The sequence below is a fragment of the Macaca thibetana genome, chromosome 2, assembly GCF_024542745.1.
Source record: "Macaca thibetana thibetana isolate TM-01 chromosome 2, ASM2454274v1, whole genome shotgun sequence".
In the NCBI taxonomy this organism is placed as follows: domain Eukaryota; kingdom Metazoa; phylum Chordata; class Mammalia; order Primates; family Cercopithecidae; genus Macaca; species Macaca thibetana.
In genome coordinates this window covers 162,361,906-162,381,575 of record NC_065579.1, presented here as the reverse complement: position 1 = coordinate 162,381,575, position 19,670 = coordinate 162,361,906, and the positions used below count along the sequence as shown (strand labels likewise).

Below are 19,670 nucleotides of genomic sequence, written 5' to 3'. Positions count from 1 at the left end.
AAAATTCTGACACTGCCCCTCAGGATTATTCTTCCCATCGTGGATCTAATTCAGATTGACATTGGGAAGAATGGGAGAGATGGAAACAGGGGCTTTACAGCAGAAAGGGCCTCAGGTTTACTGAGGACTGACTGAAAGAAGTAGGGGGAGCCAAATGGAAAAAAGTCCCTTTGGATTATGGGTTCTCAGAGTGTATGGCTGGAGAGTTGAGAGTAGGACTGAAGAGTGAGTCTTCTGGAGAAGGCAAGAGATGCCAAGCAAGAGAAAGGAGGTGTGAGGACTTCTCAGATGTGGTGCTGAGGGTTGTAAATTAGACCTATGCATATTCTTTAGCAGATGTAAGAAAAAAATTATAATGACTTTTAAATGTTTCTGGATTGTAAGATTGTGTTTCTTATTAGAAAACCTTGCCTTGAGGCTGGCTGTGCTCTGAGAGGCCTGACTTCTATGAAAGTTACATTGAGAATCCTTGAGTTTGGGGTGCACAGCTGAGTGCTAGGTCCCTTTAACATTTACAATATAGCAATGAGGCGGCTTCAGTTTCTGAACTGAACCCGGTGGAGGTAAATTGATTCCACTCCTCTGAAAGCTAGCTTGAATGTGGTGACGGTTCTCTCAGTTCTTCTCAAAAGAGCATATAAGCGGTGAAAACTGCCTTTGAGACACCCCTGGATGATCACACACAAAACACCTAATAATGGACAAAGAAAACAACAATGTTTCAGACGCACCTGCTGACCTGAAAGTAAGTACAGGGTGAGAAATTTTCTGTCTTACTTGAATGCCATTTATGTTGACCCTGTTAGGAAAATGAGATTGTATGACCTTATAGAAATAAAGGAAACAATAATAAAATATTTTATCTTCTTATGTTACTTAAAGGGTTTTATAAATGCGAGCTTATTATAAAGTGCTGTACTTGGCAATTGATTTGTAGCTGTTTTTATAAAACTCCAGGGAAATTGTACTGATCTCTACACAAATTCCATTTTAAAATTTAATCAGTGCTAACTGAGACTGCCTATAATGTGTTTCTGCACTTAAAGATCCAACCTTGGCTTTGTCAGTTCAACATGTACTGGCATTTCCACGTGTTTCTTTATTTCTTTTGGGGGAGCACTTGAAAGTAGCTTGATACCATCGTCAACTCATTCTACAATGGAATGTTTCTCTCTTTAGAAACCCCATCCTCATTCCTGCAGGACACCACATTAAATGATGTCTGGTCTAGTTCAATTTCACCAGAAAGGATACGAGCGACACTTCACTCCAGGGGTTGACAAGATGTTTGGCAAAAAGAATGAAGGGCCATGAATAATTCAGAGTGTACGTGGCCACATATTATCCCATTAATTGGCAGGGTTAAAGACTGGAGGGTATGAATTTTGAAGAGAAGAGTGAAAGAGAGGAAAAGAGAAGGAGAGAACTCTTAAGGACAGCGCAAAAGAGAGATTATTCTTTGGAACTGGCGTTCCATACTGTTGCCTTTAAAAGAATGTGTGGTTAAAAGCTATTTCATCTCCGGAGTTTAGTTACCCTGACTTGTATAAATCTCTCCTTAAAAGAAGCTAAACTCTTGAATACATTATTAAAGAATTCACAGCATCAAATAGCAGAGGGTAGACAAGAAAATAAAAGAGGAGGAAGGGAAACAATTAAATAATGTATTTTTTACTCTTGCACATAACACTATACACATCAATACACTTAAACCAGCAATTTTCTAATCTAATGAGTGTTCTATTTCGTTCTTCGATTTACTTTTAATTCTTTCATTTATAATTGAGAAACTGAGTCACTAATTAGTTCAGTGGCTGGCAATGGCAAAACAAACATATTTAATTCCTGTCCTACAACGCTATGCAAATTATCATATCACCTTTACTTTTCCTTCCTACCACCCAGTCATGAAGCCGTAACTAGGAAATAAATTCACTTCTTTGGGAAACTCACTTATCTTCTTATTTTTAATCCTGCATCAGCCCAGAAATAATTGTGACAGAAAAACAATATAATGCAAACATGAGAAACACATACATACACAAAAAGGACTGTGGCCAGTCATGGTGGTTCACACCTGAAATCCCAGCACTTTGGGAGGCCAAGGCGGGTGGATCACCTGAGGTCAAGAGTTCAAGACCAGCGTGACCAACATGGCAAAATCCCATCTCTACTACAAATATAAAAATTAGCCGGATGTGGTAGCAAGTGCCTGTAATCCCAGCTACTTGGGATGCTGACACAGGAGAATCGCAGGAACCCATGAGGTGGAGGTTGCAGTGAGCCAAGATCATTCCATTACACTCCAGCCTGGGCAATAAGAGCAAAACTCTGTCTGGAAAAAAAAAATAAAAAAAAAAAGGGCTGTGTACACACATGAATCTAACCACATAGAATCTTAACCTTAACCTCCTAACCTTCAAATCCTCTAGTCTACTTTACCCCATGAAATTCAGGCCTCTCCTCCACAGCATCTATTCAATAGAGTTGGAGAGTTGAGGAAAGAACCTAGAAACTGTTGCAGGAAGTCAGGGACCCAGAATGGAGGGACCTGCTGAAGCCATGGCAGAAGAATATAAATTGTGAAGATTTCACGGACATTTATCACTTACCCAATCAATACTCTTATAATTTCCTATGCTTTACTTTAATCTCTTAATCCCATCATCTTCATAAGCTGAGGATGTATGTTGCCTCAGGACCCTGTGATGATTGCGTTAACTGCACACATTTTTCAGAAAGCATGTGTGTCTGAACAATATGAAATCTGGGCACCTTGAAAAAAGAGCAGGATAACAGTGATCAAGGGAGATAACCATTGGGTCTGACTGCCTGGGAGTTGGGCAGGACAGAGCCATATTTCTCTTATTGTCAAAAACGGGTAAGAGAAATAGTGCTGAATTCTTTCCCCAGGAAGGGAAATTAATAATTAACAGCCCTGGGAAAAGAATGCATTCCCAGGAGGAGGCCTCTAAAATGGCCACACTAGGAGTGTCTGCCTTATGCAGCCGCAGATAAGGGATGAAACACGCCCTAGTCTCCTGCAGCGCCCCCAGGCTTGCTAGGATTAGGAAATTCCAGCCTGGCGAATTCTAGTCAGACCGATTCTCTACTCTTGAATCCTGTTTCCTGCTAAGATGTTTATCAATGACAATGTGTGCCCAGCGGGACATAGACCTTCATTAGCAATTCTAGTTTCGCCCTGACCTTGTGATCTCACTCTGATCTTCTGCCTTGTGATATTTTATTGCCTTTGAAGCATGTGATCTCTGTGACCCACACCCTATTCATACACTCCCTCTCCTTTGAAAATCGCTAATAAAAACTTGCTGGTTTTGGGGCTGAGGGGGCATCACGGAACCTGCCCACATGTGATGTCTCCCCCGGACACCCAGCTTTAAAATTTCTCTCTTTTATACTCTTTCTCTTCATTTCTTGGACTGGCTGACACTTAGGGAAAATAGAAAAGAACCTATGTTGAAATATTGGGGGCTGGTTTCCCTGATAGAAACCATTTCACTAGGGTTTGTATACAGTAATGTCTAGTTTCTCTGATCTTAATTTTGTGACTTGGTGCAAATCAACTTATTATACTGATGCAAATAATTTGATATACTTACATAAATATGAATGCTTAAACAGTTACATTTAGGCCTTTTATCACCAACCTCTCCTGACTGGGTAGTTTCATTTAAGATCCTGACTACTTCTACTTGGTAATATATCTTTTTTTTTTTTTATTTTTAAGATATCCAATATCTCAGTCCAAGTGGTCAGTGCCCAAAAGAAGCTGCCAGGGAGACGACCACCATTGCTGGGGAGACGATTACCATTGCCAGGAAGACAACCACCACAAAGACACATTGGCAAAGCCAAACCCAAGAAGCAATCCAAGAAGAAAGTTCCCTTTTGGAATGTACAAAATAAAATCATTCTCTTCACAGTATTTTTATTCATCCTAGCAGTCACAGCCTGGACACTTCTGTGGCTCTATATCAGTAAGTTAAAAATCTGTGTTTCTTTGGGATTAGGGCTTATGGTGTGAGTCTAGCATTAGCAATGCAGGCCTAATCTGCAGTAGGTGTTTCCAATGGGATTTTCCTTTTTCCAATATGGATACACCATTTCCAAAACTGGTGTTGATGGATATTTGTTATTTTGTTTTGAGACAAGATCTTGTTCTGTCACCCAGGCTGGAGTGTAGTGGCACAATCACAACTCACTGCAAGCTTGAAATCCTGGGCTCAAGCAATCCTGCTGCCTCAGCCTCCTGAGTAGCTGAGGCCACAGGTATATGCCACCACACCTGGGCTGATTTTTAAAATTTGTTGTAGAGACAGAGTTCTCACTATGATGCCCAGGCTGGTCTCAAACTCCTGTATTCAAGCAATCCTCCCACCTTGGCCTTCCAAAGTGCTAGGATTACAGGCATGAACGATGGTGCCTGGCCTGGTGTTGATGTTTTAAGGAGACATAAACCAGAATTCTCTTTCTCATTTCTTTTTCTTACCAACACCATTTTCTCCCCATAGGAGAGCAAGAGGTGGAGACTGGGGATAGGATGGGAAGAGCTGAGAAGGATGCTCAGGAGATTTTGACTGGTTCAGAAATGTAATGCATTTGTAGCTTTAAGAAAATTAATGGAATGCTAAGCTGTTTCATTTCCTCATTCCACCCACCACCTGTTTCTAGGCAACCTTGAATTTCCAGCTCCCTGAGCTCCATTTTGCATATGCATCTTTCTCTCCTCTGTTATTATGTGTTTGTTGATCTGACTGATCCTTTTGGACAGGTGTCATAACTAAGCCCTTTCCTATAGAGTTCTTACTATGCAACACTGTAAGTATAGCCTTTGTTGACTTGTTTTGGAGTTGCCATCTATACATGTTAATATATTTGATACAAAATACATGCACATGACATAATGTGAAATATATAGTTATTCTGTGCCCCAGATTTCTGGCTCAGAGCTTCTAACATTCTGTAACTTCCTGAATGATAGGAGTGATAGGAGCATCTTTTGTTTTATATACATACATTTTGTTATAATATTTGATTGTAGTCCCTAGATCCTAATACAGAGCTTTTAAGAATGTCTTTTTGTATGTTAACAAAATGACCGGTGGCTGAAAGCCCCTAGATGACCAGAGAAACCAACCACATGCTGAGAGGATTGTAACTTTCAGGAGGGGGCTGAAGATTGAGCTTATTCATGAATGGGAAATGATTTAAAATTGAACTCTATAAAAACCCTAAATGGCAGGGTTCAAGGAGCTTCCAGGTTGGTGAGCATATCCAGTTGCTGGGAGGGTGGCATGCTCCAACTCCACAGGGACAGAAGCTCCTACTCTACAGACCCCTCTGAACCTTGCCCTAGGTACTTCTTCATCTGACTGCTCATCTGTATCCTTTATAATAAAGAAGTAATAGTAAGTAAAGTGTTTCTCTGAGTTCTGTGAGTCATTATAGCAAATTATGAAACCTGAGGGCTTTATGAGAACAGCCAATTTGCAGCCAATTTGGACAGCAGTGTGGGTAGCCTGGGGACCTACTACTTCTGATTGGGATCTGCAGTGGGGGGCGGTCTCGTGATAATGTGCCTTTAACCTTTGGGGTCTGACACGAACTCTTGGTAGCTGGTGTCAGAATTGAACTGTATCATTGGACATCCAGTTAGTGTCTGCAAAGAATTGGAGAATTGCTTGGTGTGGAGAAACCCCACCCTTACCCCCACATTTGGTGACAGAAGCATTATGGGTAGAGAAATAGTTTTCCTAGATGTACTCTCAGAGATATGAAAATCTGAATGGAAGGGAAGACTTTTAGGCAAAGAATGAAGGAATATTGTCTTGAACGGTTCAGGTCACTTATATGCACATAAATTGATGACTTGTGATTTGCTTGGCAGAAGGTAGGGCATCAAACACACCATGATGCATCTCCTACCTTTGGAAAGCTCACAGAGGCATTTGCTACTTTCAAAAAGTTCACAGTTCAGTGCTAGAGAGAAGGTGTGAGCTGAACTTCTTGCTTAAGTGATTATCTTGTGATGACAGAAGAAAGACATCTAAATTGCCCAGGGATGGCATCCAGAGAAGGGTTCGTGAACTGGTTCCTGAACATTCATCTGATACATCTTGAGACTGCTCATTATGTGTTGGGTCCTGGGGTAGGCATGGGAGCAGAGTGGTGAGCGAGATACGATCTCTGTCCTTGAGGAAACTGGCGGGGAAGTCAATGGGCCGTTAAGATAAACACGCACAACCTCAGCCCAGAACAAAGCAGCTTATTTGCCGTCGTTTCTCTGCTGTTCCCCAGCTGACACATTTGCACTGTCCTAGCATGTTTATAAAAGTTTTAGAACATCCTTGTGCAGATGTAGTTTGTTGGTTTATAAAAATCGGAGAAGGCCACTTCATGGAAACAGATCAGTAGAAGCAAAGGGAGACTGGTATGGACCAGTAAGAATTTTTCAATAGAAAACAGGTTAGTTTTGATACATGAAATCTGGGCACGGAGGGTGGCCTTGAGAAAGGAGGTAGACAGAGACAGGTAAACAGGGAGACTACGGAGGATCTTATACATTAGGCTGAGCTGAAGAGTTAGGTAAATGTAGTCTGATTTAATGCTAAATTAATTGATCTTTCTTGCATGATTGTTGTTCAGACTCTAGAGTACTCACTGATATGAGAAGGACATATGAGCTTCTGGAAAGAAGTCATAGCTTTCATTTGAATTTTAGAGTCCGCAACCAAAAGAAAAAAAAAAAAAGAAAGAAAGAAAAAAAGAAATCTAGGAAGCACTTCCCTGATAAAAATTAAAAAACCCAAAAACCAAAAAACAACTGCTGTTTTATATGACTGGCCTAAAGGCGAGGCGATCAGTCCAGGGTCACATTACCTGAAAAAACAAATCAAGGACAGGAGTTCAAGCCTCCTGCCCCTTACCCCGTGCTGCCTCCTCCCCTCCCCAGCCTCCCTACACTTCCTGAGGCTAAAGTGACTAATGGATCTTAGAAGGCAAGCTGTTGCCTATCCTCACAGCGGTTGCAACTTCTTTTTAATTCAGCCATCATTTATTTAGCATTTCCATGTGCTGGGCCTTCTGCTAAGAGGAAATATTCTCTCTCTCTTTCTCACTCTTTCTTTCTCCCTTTCTCTCCCCCTCTACCCACTTTGTCCCTCCCTTCCTTCCCTCAAATGTTTATTGAGCTTCAAAGCTAAGCCAGGCACTGCCTGCATCAGGGGCTGAGGAATCAAAATAAATTACTGTTTATTGCTTCGGAGAGCCCATAAAGGAGACAGAGAGAAATCATGATAAAGTGGGGTATACATGGACCACAGAAAAGTAACACACAAGGGCCATGAGATCCTTTTAATCTTGCTCTTAACTAGTTGCCAGAGCTGACAGAAGGAATATTCTGAGACACGGTTATTTGCTGCTGATGAAATAGATGTTGTTACCTACATTTAAAACTTCACAGGCTCTGAACCAGTTAGTATGTAGCTGCCTAAAATAAAATTATTTTAGGAGCCTCATACTGACATAGCTCAGACAATTCCTTACTGCCACACAGATGGGAAAGCCTCCCAATCTCGTTCTCTCCTATTTTACAGGTAAGACAGAAAGCAAAGATGCTTTTTACTTTGCTGGGATGTTTCGCATCACCAACATTGAGTTTCTTCCTGAATACCAACAAAAGGAGTCCAGGGAATTTCTTTCCGTGGCACGGACTGTGCAGCAAGTGGTGAGGCGATGGGGGTAGAAGGGGTTATGGGTTTGCGGGGAGGTGGGGGATGAAGCTGGAGGGGACCACAAGTGTCAGAGGTGAGCAGGGTTTAGGGAAGTAGAGGGCAGGGTAGACAAAGGAAGCTGTCAGAAGAAAACATGAAATTTAGCACATCTTGGCTATAAGATAGAATTTCTCCCCCTGCTCCCATGTTCCAATGTAAAAAAAAAGAATGCCTCTCTCAGCTTCAGTTTTTCTCAACCATAAAATAAAGGAATTGGAATCAGATGACCTTTAAAATACCTTCCAGTTCTGAAGTTAGATGCATACCGATTAATTCCACTATTGTACACATTTATTTCAACCTCGATGCACTGGCAATCTCTTCACTGTAAAAAGTAACTTTCTCATTATAGAACTAATAAATATTTATTATAAAAATTAGCAAAATTCAGATGATTATGTTTTAAAAACTAACATCATCTTTAACGTCATCACCAGAGATAAAGCCCCTTTTTATTCTGAAATACAAGAATAGTGCAATACTGGACTATATATTTCAGTTTTATAAATTAACATTTTCTCTTAGCATGCTATTGCATGCTTCTATGCAAGTAAATCTGCCTTAAAAAAAATGTGAGTTGGCCGGGCGCGGTGGCTCAAGCCTGTAATCCCAGCACTTTGGGAGGCCGAGGCGGGCGGATCACAAGGTCAGGAGATCGAGACCACAGTGAAACCCCGTCTCTACTAAAAATACAAAAAATTAGCCGGGCGCGGTGGCGGGCGCCTGTAGTCCCAGCTACTCAGGAGGCTGAGGCAGGAGAATGGCGGGAACCCGGGAGGCGGAGCTTGCAGTGAGCCGAGATCGCGCCACTGCACTCCAGCCTGGGCAACAGCGTGAGACTCCGTCTCAAAAAAAAAAAAAAAAAATGTGAGTTACAATAGCCTCAAAGTTAGCAAATCTCCATTTATTGGATGTTTAGGCTGTTCCCAATTTTTGCTATAGATAATGAGACAGCAAAGCTGCCACATTCTTTGTGAGTATCTCCGATTACTCCTTTAGGTGGTTTCCTAAAAGCATAATTACTTGGACAAATAGAAAAGTATGTATTCATGGCTCTTGGCACATATTACCAACTAGAACGTTGCTGTCCATTTGTATTTCCACGGTACTGGAGAGGGTTGTCATAGTGATGACCTTGACACAATGACTGGCTGTGTAGAAGGAGGAAAGGTGGTGAGAGAGAGGGCACATCAAAGACAACAGTGCTCAGAGCAGCTTTTACTTACTGAATGCCTCCTATATACTGAGTACGTCACTAAACCCTTTGCCTCTAATATTTATACAGTCCTGTGTCGCTTAACAATGGAGATACTGTTGTACAAACATCATAGAGTGTGTGTACACATACATAACTGGAGTGGCCTACTACACACCCAGGCTAGATGGTATAGCCTACTGCTCCTAAGCCACAAACCTGCATGGAATGTTACTGTACTGAACAGTGTAGCTCATTGTAACACAAATCACTAGATGATAGGAGTCGCTCAGCTCCATCATAATCTTGTGAGACTACTGTCATATATGTGGTCTGTCATTGACCAAAATGTCATGTGGCATAAGACTGTATACCAATTATGTCTCAAATTATCCCAAGGAGGTGTTTTGATTACCACTTTATAGGTAAAATAAATAAAAAAATAAACAAACAAACAAACAAAACCACTGTCTAAACAGGTTTAGGCAACATGTTCTGTGTTGCACAGTGAATTTAAATTTCACAGCTCATATTACTTCCACTACACTTCATAATTTCTAAGGGTTAAAAAAGTTTTTTTTTTTTTAATCTTGGGCAATTATGTAGTGGTTTTCAAATTATGTAGGAAGGAGAATACCAGAGAAAATGACTTGGGAGAAGAGAGTGAGTTTGGTTTTAGAAATGCTGGGTGAGGGCCAAGAAGTAAATCAATTGAAATATAGCTCTCCTTTGAGATCCAATTATGAAGTTTTAAAAGGGCTGGGGCCCTTCCCTAGAGTTTGTTCTGAAGGAGGCTGGTAGACCTGGCTGTGGATACCACTCGCCCCCTAGTGGCCAATATGAGAATGTGTCCTTAAGAATATAGTCAACGCTGCTGCCCTGATAGAAAAGACGTTGGGTCCTTAAGAATATAGTCAACGCTGCTGCCCTGATAGAAAAGACGTTGGGTCAGATACTGCGGTATGAAAATGTGCTTAAATGAGTTTATTTGTTAACTGTGGAGAAAATTAACCTTTGGAGTGAGGAGAATACAGAATTTAAGTTTGAGTTTAAAGAGAGCAATAAGTGACTGAGGGTCACTGATTTTTCACAGATAGCAGAATAAAGGAGGTCACCCAAGATTGTTGCAGGAAGAATTTATTTGAATTCAAGAAATAATGTCTGGGTGTGGAGTTAGGGGCCTTTATTTTGAGGCTTGCACTTCTTCTTACTGGCTGTCAGAGCTTGGGCCTACAACATTGAAGTTACTGTAAAAGGAAGTCAAGTATGAAATACTTCAGATACCTCAACTATTCTTTTTCAGATAAACCTGGTGTATACAACATCTGCCTTCTCCAAATTTTATGAGCAGTCTGTTGTTGCAGATGTCAGGTAATGCATGTCCCTCGTTTTGGGATTTCTGTGTTCATTGTTCTAAATTCCATTCAAGGCTATGAAAAGGCTGAGATTCCACCATTCCTAAGTAGCTTCTTGGAGGTGGTTGGGGATTCATACTGTATTAACACAACTAGTGACTCAACTCCCTGTCCTGCTTTCATGCTGTGTTTTTGCTCTTTATCTACCAAATCCCGACCTTCTCCCCATAGCTAGAATCCTGAACCCCTATAGCAATGCTGCTGTGCAAAATGGCCATAAACTTGTCTAACATATTGGGTGGAGGCAAAAATAAAGCACAGACTATGATTTCTTAATGTTCAGTGAGAAACTGGTCAATAGAGATCTTCTGAGAAAAAAGGGGATTCATGGTCAAATAATTTTTAGAAAAAATTGTGCACCATATATTGTATCCCACCCCACCCACTCCCAATATATCTGCAGAGATTCACAATCCACAATCCACTTTGACATATTAAAGCACTGAGAAGCCTTGGAGTAAAGCAACTTGATTAGTTTCCTTAACCTTCCATTTCTCAAGTCATTTACTGCAGAACGCCATGTTATGTTCCTTTCATAAAACATGGCAGTATTTATGCCATTAGGAGCTCAGGCTCTGGGGGCAGACTGGAAACCAAATTGGGCTTAATTACTGGATCTGCTACTAGCTATGTGACTTGGAGTTGTATTTGGCCTCAGTTTTCTCACCTATAAAATTGGAATAATAATAGGACCTTCTCATAAGATTAAATGGGATAAAGCAGATTTAGCACAGTCCCCGGACATGGCAGAGTATCAAACATTATAATGGTTTTAATTTTTTTTTTTTTTTTTTTTTTTGAGACAGTCTCACTCTGCTGCCCAGGCCGGAGTACAATGGCACGATCTCAGCTCACTGCAACCTCCGCCTCCCGGGTTCAAACAATTCTTCCAGCTCAGCCTCCCAAGTAGCTGTGATTACAGGCACCCGCCACAATGCCTGGCTAATGTTTGTAGTTTTAGTAGAGACGGGGTTTCACCATGTTAGTCAGGCTGGTCTCAAACTCCTGACCTCAGGTAATCTGCCTGCCTCGGCCTCCCACAGTGCTGGGATTACAGGCGTGAGCCACCGCGCCTGGCCACGGTTTTAAATTTTAATGGCAGTGAATACTGATTGATATCCATTAGAAATAGCATATTCTCCATGGAGATGCAACTATACAGTAATGGTTTTAGATTAGAATCCAACACAATAGTCTGAATACATTTAACATGATGCTGTCCTTCGCCAATCTTCATAACAGAAGTCAATGACTACCTAAAGTAGGGAGCTAGCTTCAGTTGAAGGGTGTGCTCACTGGCCTTACCTTGAATCTATCAGTTGGGTACTGCTTCTCTGTAAAGTCTTGTGAGGTCCCTGACGAGCTCTCTTTTTTCGTTATAGCAGCAACAACAAAGGTGGCCTCCTTGTCCACTTTTGGATTGTGTTCGTCATGCCACGCGCCAAAGGCCACATCTTCTGTGAAGACTGTGTGGCCGCCATCTTGAAGGACTCCATCCAGATAAGCATCATAAACCGGACCTCTGTGGGGACCTTGCAGGGTCTGGCTGTGGACATGGACTCTGTGGTACTAAATGGTGATTGTTGGGTAATTCTCCTTTAGCATTCCTTCCTGCAGCACTCCGGAAACTTGCCATGATTACAGTCAACATTGTAACGAAGCATTACAATGTGGGATTATCCCACAATCCCAGGAGCGCAGGATTAACTAAAGACATTGGAGCTATGTTAGTAAAGTAAAAATACAGCGATTGAACAATAGATTTGGGGAAAAATATTCATATGAAATTGAATGTATTACTGTGTACCTCTACCTACCTTTATTCAGTTCATGCATCGTCAAACTAAGTCCCCAAAGAACAAAGACCTAGACAAGGAAGAATTTTGCTGAGGTTTATCTTGTTACTTTATTTGCCCAGACAGACTGTCCCTTTACTGTGTAATGCTGTCCAACACTCCAAAACAGCTTGCTTCATAGCCTCAAATGCAAATTTCATTGTTTGCCTTGATAGTAAAATGGCTTAATGATGGCATAACTCAAAACTTATGCAATTTTCTGTTTTGATTTAAATTTTATATATAAAATACATATATGAACATATGTTATAAATTTATAAATTTCTGTGTATTTAAAAATATATAAGTATCTATATTATATACACACACACATACACTAGGCATATGGTAGGTAGCTGACAAATATTTGTTAAATAAATGAAAAATCTCATAGAAAATTCTGTATCCCATGTATTATTTCATATATAGGACTAATATCATATTTGTTTGGTTGCTTTTTTACCTTTGAAAATATTTGAAACTTGCAACTACAATTTCAAGGATACAAAGGTAAAGAGAATAGTACAGTGAACTCTCATACACCCATTACTCAGCTTCGACAACTATCAACTCACTCTCAACTATTCTATTTGATCTCTAAACACCTAAACAACTACCTCATCCTCACAGGATTATTTTAAAGTAAACCCCAGATGCATTTGATTGCTTTTAAAGAAGGACTGAAAATAATTTTTACGAAGTAAAATTCTAACAAAATGAAATGATGGGATTCAGTCTCTTGTCTATATGCTTTTTCAATGCAGCTGGGCTTCGGTCGGATTACTCGTCAACCATAGGATCTGGTAAATTCTTTCATGTGGTTCCCCCTCCTCCCATGTTAATATTGTTTTTGGCTGTAATTTTCATTTTCTAATTGATGGTATTTGTTAGTGCTCTTTTAATTGCAAGTGACAGAAATGCATTCAAACTGGCTTAAGCACAAAAGAAACTTGACTGGCTCATGTAAGTGGGACATACATGGAATGTGCTGGCATTAGTCATGGTTGAGTCTAGGATCTAAAATAAAATATCATCAGAACTCTGCATCTCTGCCTACTTCTATAGAGACTTCGTTATCAAATTGTGCTCTTTCACTGTGGTTGTAACAAGGACCACCGAGTAGATCCAAACTTAAAATTTATCATTTTCTCAACCATGGTGAAACCACCTCCACGTATTTCCTGACTGCTCTTGCAGAAGTCCTGGGGCTGACTCTCACTGTCTGGATTGACTGACATGCCTATTCTTGAAATGACTTCTTTGACTCTGATTGGCCAGCCTGGGTTATGTGCCCACCTCTGAAGCTAGGGGTGAGTTTAACCCCAACCAAACTATATAGACAGAGTGCGGGTAGTTTCTAAAGCCAAAATGCAGGGCTGTTACCCGAAGGCAGGGAAGTGAACCTAGGCTGGCAAAGGCAGCATATGTCCTTCACATGACCTCTTTTGCTCTTTACTTTTCTATAAAGATTTCTTTTTTTAGAAAAATCATTTCTAAAATAAAGAAAAGAAAGGAAAATGGTGCTGTCTCCACAGACAAAGGCTGCTCTCAGTACTTCTATGCAGAGCGTCTGTCTCTCCACTACCCGCTGGAGATTTCTGCAACCTCAGGGAGGCTGATGTGCCACTTCAAGCTGGTGGCCATAGTGGGCTACCTGATTCGTCTCTCAATCAAGTCCATCCAAATCGAAGCCGACAACTGTGTCACTGACTCCCTGACCATTTATGACTCCCTTTTGCCCATCCGGAGCAGCATCTTGTACAGGTACGATGCAGGTACTCCTCTTGGCAGGTAAAAAGATTTTTTACAACCTCTGTTTTACAGTATTTGTGTTCCCCCTGGATTTTTTTAAAAACAGTTTTTGTGTGCACACATGAGGTCGATGACTGACCCATGCCCTATTTAGTATCCATTATACTTTAGTACCCTCGCCAGAGCCTATCAGACTCAATGTTTGTTTTCCACTTGTAGCAAATACTGTCAAAGTCAGTACAGCAAGAACTTCAGCCAATATACCTGAAATATAACAGATACTTTGTTTAATTTTAATTTATTGAAATAAAAATGAAGTCTACTGTTTCAACAGTGTGAGAATAAATATCCTATGATGATTGCATCACATTAGTAAGCAATTAAATTCTTTTCTCATTACAAAGATAACACATGTTTATTGTAGAAAATTAGGTCAGAGGAAACAGTATCAATTATTTTACAATCTCCTTATTCAGAACAAATTTCTGTTATATTTTAGCATAAATCCTTTCATTCATGTATATGTAATAGCACACACATATACATACCCTAGTATTTTTTACTTAATAGTAGATATTTATTTATGGGTGCTTAATATTTGGTAAACTAATAATGAATTAGGCTTTATTAAGAAAGTATTTGTTACTCACTGTGCTAAAAAGGTACATAAATCATCCTATTATTTTTAACCATGTCTGTGGATGTACATAACGATGCTTTATGTGTGTATGTAGGTATTTATATTTTGGTGATGAATGTACATGTTAAAAATTCAAACACTATGTAAGAATATGCAGTGAAAAGTAAGTTTGCCACTGATGCCCATTCCTCCATCATTATCAGCTTCTTTTCATCCTTTCAGACATATTTACATATCTCATTTAATCCTCAACACAATGCTATGAGGAGCATACTATTATTATTACTACTGAGGCAGGAGAATAGGATCTGGAGGCAGGGAACTTAAGGCCAATTAGTGCTGACTTCCTAAAGCTGATTCAAGGGGAAACAACAAGATCTGGGGGCAGGGAACCTAAGCCCAATTAATGTAAATTTCCTAAAGCTAAACCAAAGAAAAGCCCCATCACCCTACAATCTCCCGCTTCCACCACTTCTCAGGTGGAAAGGGAAAGCATCCTGATTGGCCTCAGGCTAAGCCCGGGCCATCCCTTCAGCTGCATACTGCACCAATTTACCTCAACCTTTAATTAGCAATGGACCAAATCCTTCATCCAGATAAGGCGTAGCTGATAGGGACCTCACAAGGAGTACTTAAAACCCCAAATACTTTGTAACTGGGCCCTTGAACAGCTTGTTCTGGTCCACTCCCACCCTGTGGAGAGCTTTAATAAATCCCTGCTTTCCTTTCTCATTTCTGTTTCATTCCTTTGTTGCTTTGTGCATTTTTGCTCAATTCTTTGTTTAAAATGCCAAGTACCTGGACAACTCACATGGCCTTCGTTCTGGTAACACTACCATTGCATAGAAGAGAAACTGGTGCTTACAAAGATTTAAGCCTGGCATCTTTCATCCATTTACATGATGGAGCTGACTTTTGAATCCAGTTTTCCTTAGGGCAGAGTCCAGGACCTTAGCCATTCGATACACTACTTTTATACCGTATTTCTGCTCAAGGAGCAGCCAGTGACAGGCATCCCAGAAAATTCTCTGGTAGAGGTTCCTACACAAAAATGTATCTACCTTTTCCAGCTCTGTGGTGCTCTGTGGCTACTAATGGATGAGGTTCTGGTTGGGAGAGAGTCCCAAGCACTGAGTGGATGGATTGAACGGATGGCCCAGGAAACCTGTGGAATCATTTTGAATGGAGACCCATTTCTCGAACAGGAGACCCATTTCTCAAATAATGTATTGTTCATGTACTTTTGTTTTATTATCTGCTTTCAGAATTTGTGAACCCACAAGAATATTAATGTCATTTGTTTCCACAAATAATCTCATGTTGGTGACATTTAAGGCTCCTCATATACGGAGGCTGTCAGGAATCCGGGCATATTTTGAGGTCATTCCAGAACAAAGTAAGTCTTCCCCAGTTATGCAGAAGTCACTTTTAGAAATATTTGTTATGATAGCCTATTCTTATCTTTCTGGAGGCTGTGTTATAATATTCATTTTATTAGTCTGGGACTCTGAATAAGGGTCCAGTCAGAAGAGAGAGACCATATTAGTTATTTGGACAGAATGAATTCTGTAAGAACTATTAACTTAGTATAAAGGTGTTAATAAGGTTACTCAAAAGGTGAATAGGACAAGAAGAGAAATGTCAGGTACCATGGATGTAACATGTGCAGAAAGTAACTATCATCCCTAGGGCTGGGCGAACAAAGGAAAGAGGTTGGGATTATCTCATTTTAGAGCATAGAAGAGAGAATATGAGGGATGGAACTCAGGCCTCTGAGGAGGGATTGCTGTTCAGCTGTTGCTGGTGTCTCTGAGTTCAGAACTATGTTTTTAAAGAAAGTAATAGCATCTTGCAGATCTGCAGCCAAAACATATGATTTGAAAACAAACATAGAATTTCAGAACAAGCATTTTAGCTATACATCTGTAGGGTGGTATTTCTTTCTTCTGAAAAAACAAACAAACAAACAAACAAACAAAAACAAAAAACAAAAAAAAGCACAAGGTTTAAGAAATGTATAAAGCTTGTCGATCAAGGAAGTGTGCATTAGTAATTAAATGAATGTATGAAGTGTATGTTTCCATAATCTCACAGCTGTGAATCATTGTGTGTCACTGGGTATCTTTTTCAGAGTGTGAAAACACAGTGTTGGTCAAAGAAATCACTGGCTTTGAAGGGAAAATTTCAAGCCCATATTACCCGAGCTACTATCCTCCAAAATGCAAGTGTACCTGGAAATTTCAGGTAGCCTAGTTCTACCAGTGTCTTAGAAAAATATGACTGCTCTATTTTTAATAACATGAATTTCATTACATTTATTTTTAATTACAAAAGAATATTGCTTAATTTTATAAAATTTCAGTATTATTGAAACATATTATTTAGAAAGCAACACTTTTCTGTAATTTCAACTCTCTGCCCACAAATGAACTACTCTTAGCAGACCGGAGCTTGTTTCTTAAATTTGTTTGTGTTGAAAATGCAAAGGCATTGTTGAAGGTTCAAACAATTATTTTATTATGATAGAGCACATTCATCCATTTTTAATTACTTCATCACTAGCATTGTAATAGGAATAATAATAAAGTAATACATTGGATTAGTCAATACAGTTAGCCCTCTGTATCTGCAGGTTTGGCATCTGTGGATTAAACCAATCACAGATCAAAAAATTTTACAAACACACACAATAAAATACAACAATAAAAAATAATATAAATAAAAAACAATACAACATAACAACTATTTACATATAATATAATTGTATTAGGTATTATAAGTAATCTAGAGATGATTTAAAGTATAGGAGAGGATGTGCATAGATTACATGCAAATACTACACAATTTTACATAAAATACTTCAGTATCTGAGAATTTTGGTATCTGTGGGGTTCCTGTAACCAATCCTCCACAGATAGCAAGGGACAACTATATTATATTTCAGTTGTATAAGCAAACCAGAGTACAAATGTATACGAAATATCTATCTATCTATCTATTATCTATCATCTATCTATCTATCTATATCTATCATCTATCTATATCTATATATCTATGTATGTATGTATGTATCTATCTATCTATCTATCTATCTGTCTCTGTTATCTATCTATCTCTCCCTCTGGTGCTAGATAAGGCATTTATGCTTTTTTTTAAAAAAAAAAAAAAACCTTAGTAAACTGTTTTTTTCTTTCTCCACCTGTAATATCACATGGAGACAGGGCAAAGTATCACTTTTGTTCATTCAGGATATACATATAAACTCATTGTTGTGTGGCATAGCAATTAGATAAATTAGATGTAAACGGCAAGCAGTATGTTGTTTGCATTTATTCAATATATTATTGAACGACTACTATGGGCCAGGCACTCAGGCATGATTCCAGACACGGGGGATCCATGAAATCAGACACACACGCACAGCAGCAGCCCTGCTCTCATGGAGCTTACCTTCCAGTAGGGGAAGGCAAGTGATAAACACACAAGTTAAATATGCATAATCTGTCTCATAATGATAAAATGCTATGGAGAAAAATAAAGCAGGGAAGGGGGCTCTATAGCTTGAGTTGGGGGTGGGAGGTGTGAAGGATAACAAGTTAGGTGTTTGTTATCTTAAATAGGATGGTCAGGGAAAGTCTTGCTGATAAGGGGACATTTGCACATAAACCTAAAAGATGAGGGTACTAACCTTGTAAATACCAGGATAAGAATGTTGCAGGCAAAGGGAACAGCTAGGCCAGGGACTCTGAGGCAGGAGGGTGCTTAACGCATATATATTTTTTTGTGCATAGTCATAATAGTTAAAATAATTTCATCACTCTACTCAAACCTGTAAGTTGGTGTCAATACTCTGATGGCATGTATCCTTAAATTAAAAAAAAAAATCATTATTACAAATATTTCCAAAGTAGTTAAGAGATAAAGGTGCTGGACCCTTGCTCACTGCCAGATTCTCAAGGCTTCAGGGCAGCAGAAATGCAGGGCCTCAGATGAGCAGTGAGTCTGAGGAGGAGAGGAAAAGAGGCGATGAAAAAACGGGTTAGGGAAGGAAAAGGGAAAGGAAACAAATCTCCATTTCTTCAGTCTCTCCACAAAGCAGATTTACCTTCTGGAGTTCGTGTGATAGCAGAAGACAGTGCCGTTCTCAAAAGCTCTGTCAAATGTTTGAAATTCCTTTGAGATAAAATAAAGGTTGACTTCTTAATAATCTGTGGCCTTAAAATGAAAAATTTAAAACTTTGTTGGGACTTTTAGTCAGGGTGTGAATAAGAATATTGGATCATTTAGTGTTTTGCTAGGGGTTGGGGGTGAGAAATGCTGAAGAAAAAAAAAAAAAAAAGGCTTTGTAAGGAAAAGGCCATCCCAGTGGGCAAGTGAGGAGTGGGAGAAAGGAGGCGGGAAACACCAGGACCAACGTGTTAGCCGTGGTCATCTCAGAGAGCAAGTTTGTTCTCCTCAGTGTGCAGGTTAAATAAAGCTGTTCCTTTTCAGAAAGCTTTGAAAACATGAGAGCATGTTACTGTGAATGGAAATCAGTGTAAAACATATTGACTTTTTTCACCTGTGAAATAGCTTTGAATTTATTAAAAAATAACTAAGAGCTAGATGACTTAAGTAACAAAAATATTGACTCATCATGATAAAAGTTTTTTACACAAAAGTTAGTTTATATTCTCAATCCATCTTTGTGTCTGGTTCCATTTTGAAATTTGCTGAAGAGCAATCAACTCCCTTTGCAAACTCACTTTCAGCTGAGTTTTAAGGTCTCATTTATCTGAGAAGGATTAACTCCTGCTACAGCTTAAAGTCCATCTGATTCTTCTCTCAAGCTCTCTTGTCCACTCAACAATGCTTATTAAATGTGTGCCACGTGGCAAGCTCTATATGGGGATGCCTAGTAGCAAGATAAAGTCCTTGTTCTCATGGAGTTTACAGACTGCAGGGGAATATGGAACAAATAAGTATAACCAAAAAAGGGTGTTGAGTTTATATTATGTTGTCTGTATTTGTTTAGCACTTCAGTGTTTTTGGCAACATATT

At 39.6% G+C, this 19,670-nt stretch overlaps 1 protein-coding gene across 2 annotated transcripts in view; it reads left to right on the top strand.

The window, feature by feature from the left end:
• Positions 1 to 3,027: 3,027 nt before the first annotated feature.
• TMPRSS7 (transmembrane serine protease 7) overlaps positions 3,028 to 19,670 on the top strand; it is a 42,538-nt gene continuing 25,895 nt past the window's right edge. The window contains exons 1-7 of one of the 2 annotated variants that reach the window (XM_050778890.1): positions 7,617 to 7,747; positions 10,292 to 10,359; positions 11,786 to 11,979; positions 13,003 to 13,041; positions 13,774 to 14,002; positions 15,896 to 16,026; positions 16,762 to 16,874. In XM_050778890.1, coding sequence (XP_050634847.1) covers positions 7,655 to 7,747; positions 10,292 to 10,359; positions 11,786 to 11,979; positions 13,003 to 13,041; positions 13,774 to 14,002; positions 15,896 to 16,026; positions 16,762 to 16,874 — 867 coding nt within the window. In that variant the 5' untranslated portion in view covers positions 7,617 to 7,654. Of the gene's footprint in view, positions 7,748 to 10,291; positions 10,360 to 11,785; positions 11,980 to 13,002; positions 13,042 to 13,773; positions 14,003 to 15,895; positions 16,027 to 16,761; positions 16,875 to 19,670 lie in introns of both variants that reach the window. The other variant, XM_050778891.1, reaches the window with a different exon arrangement.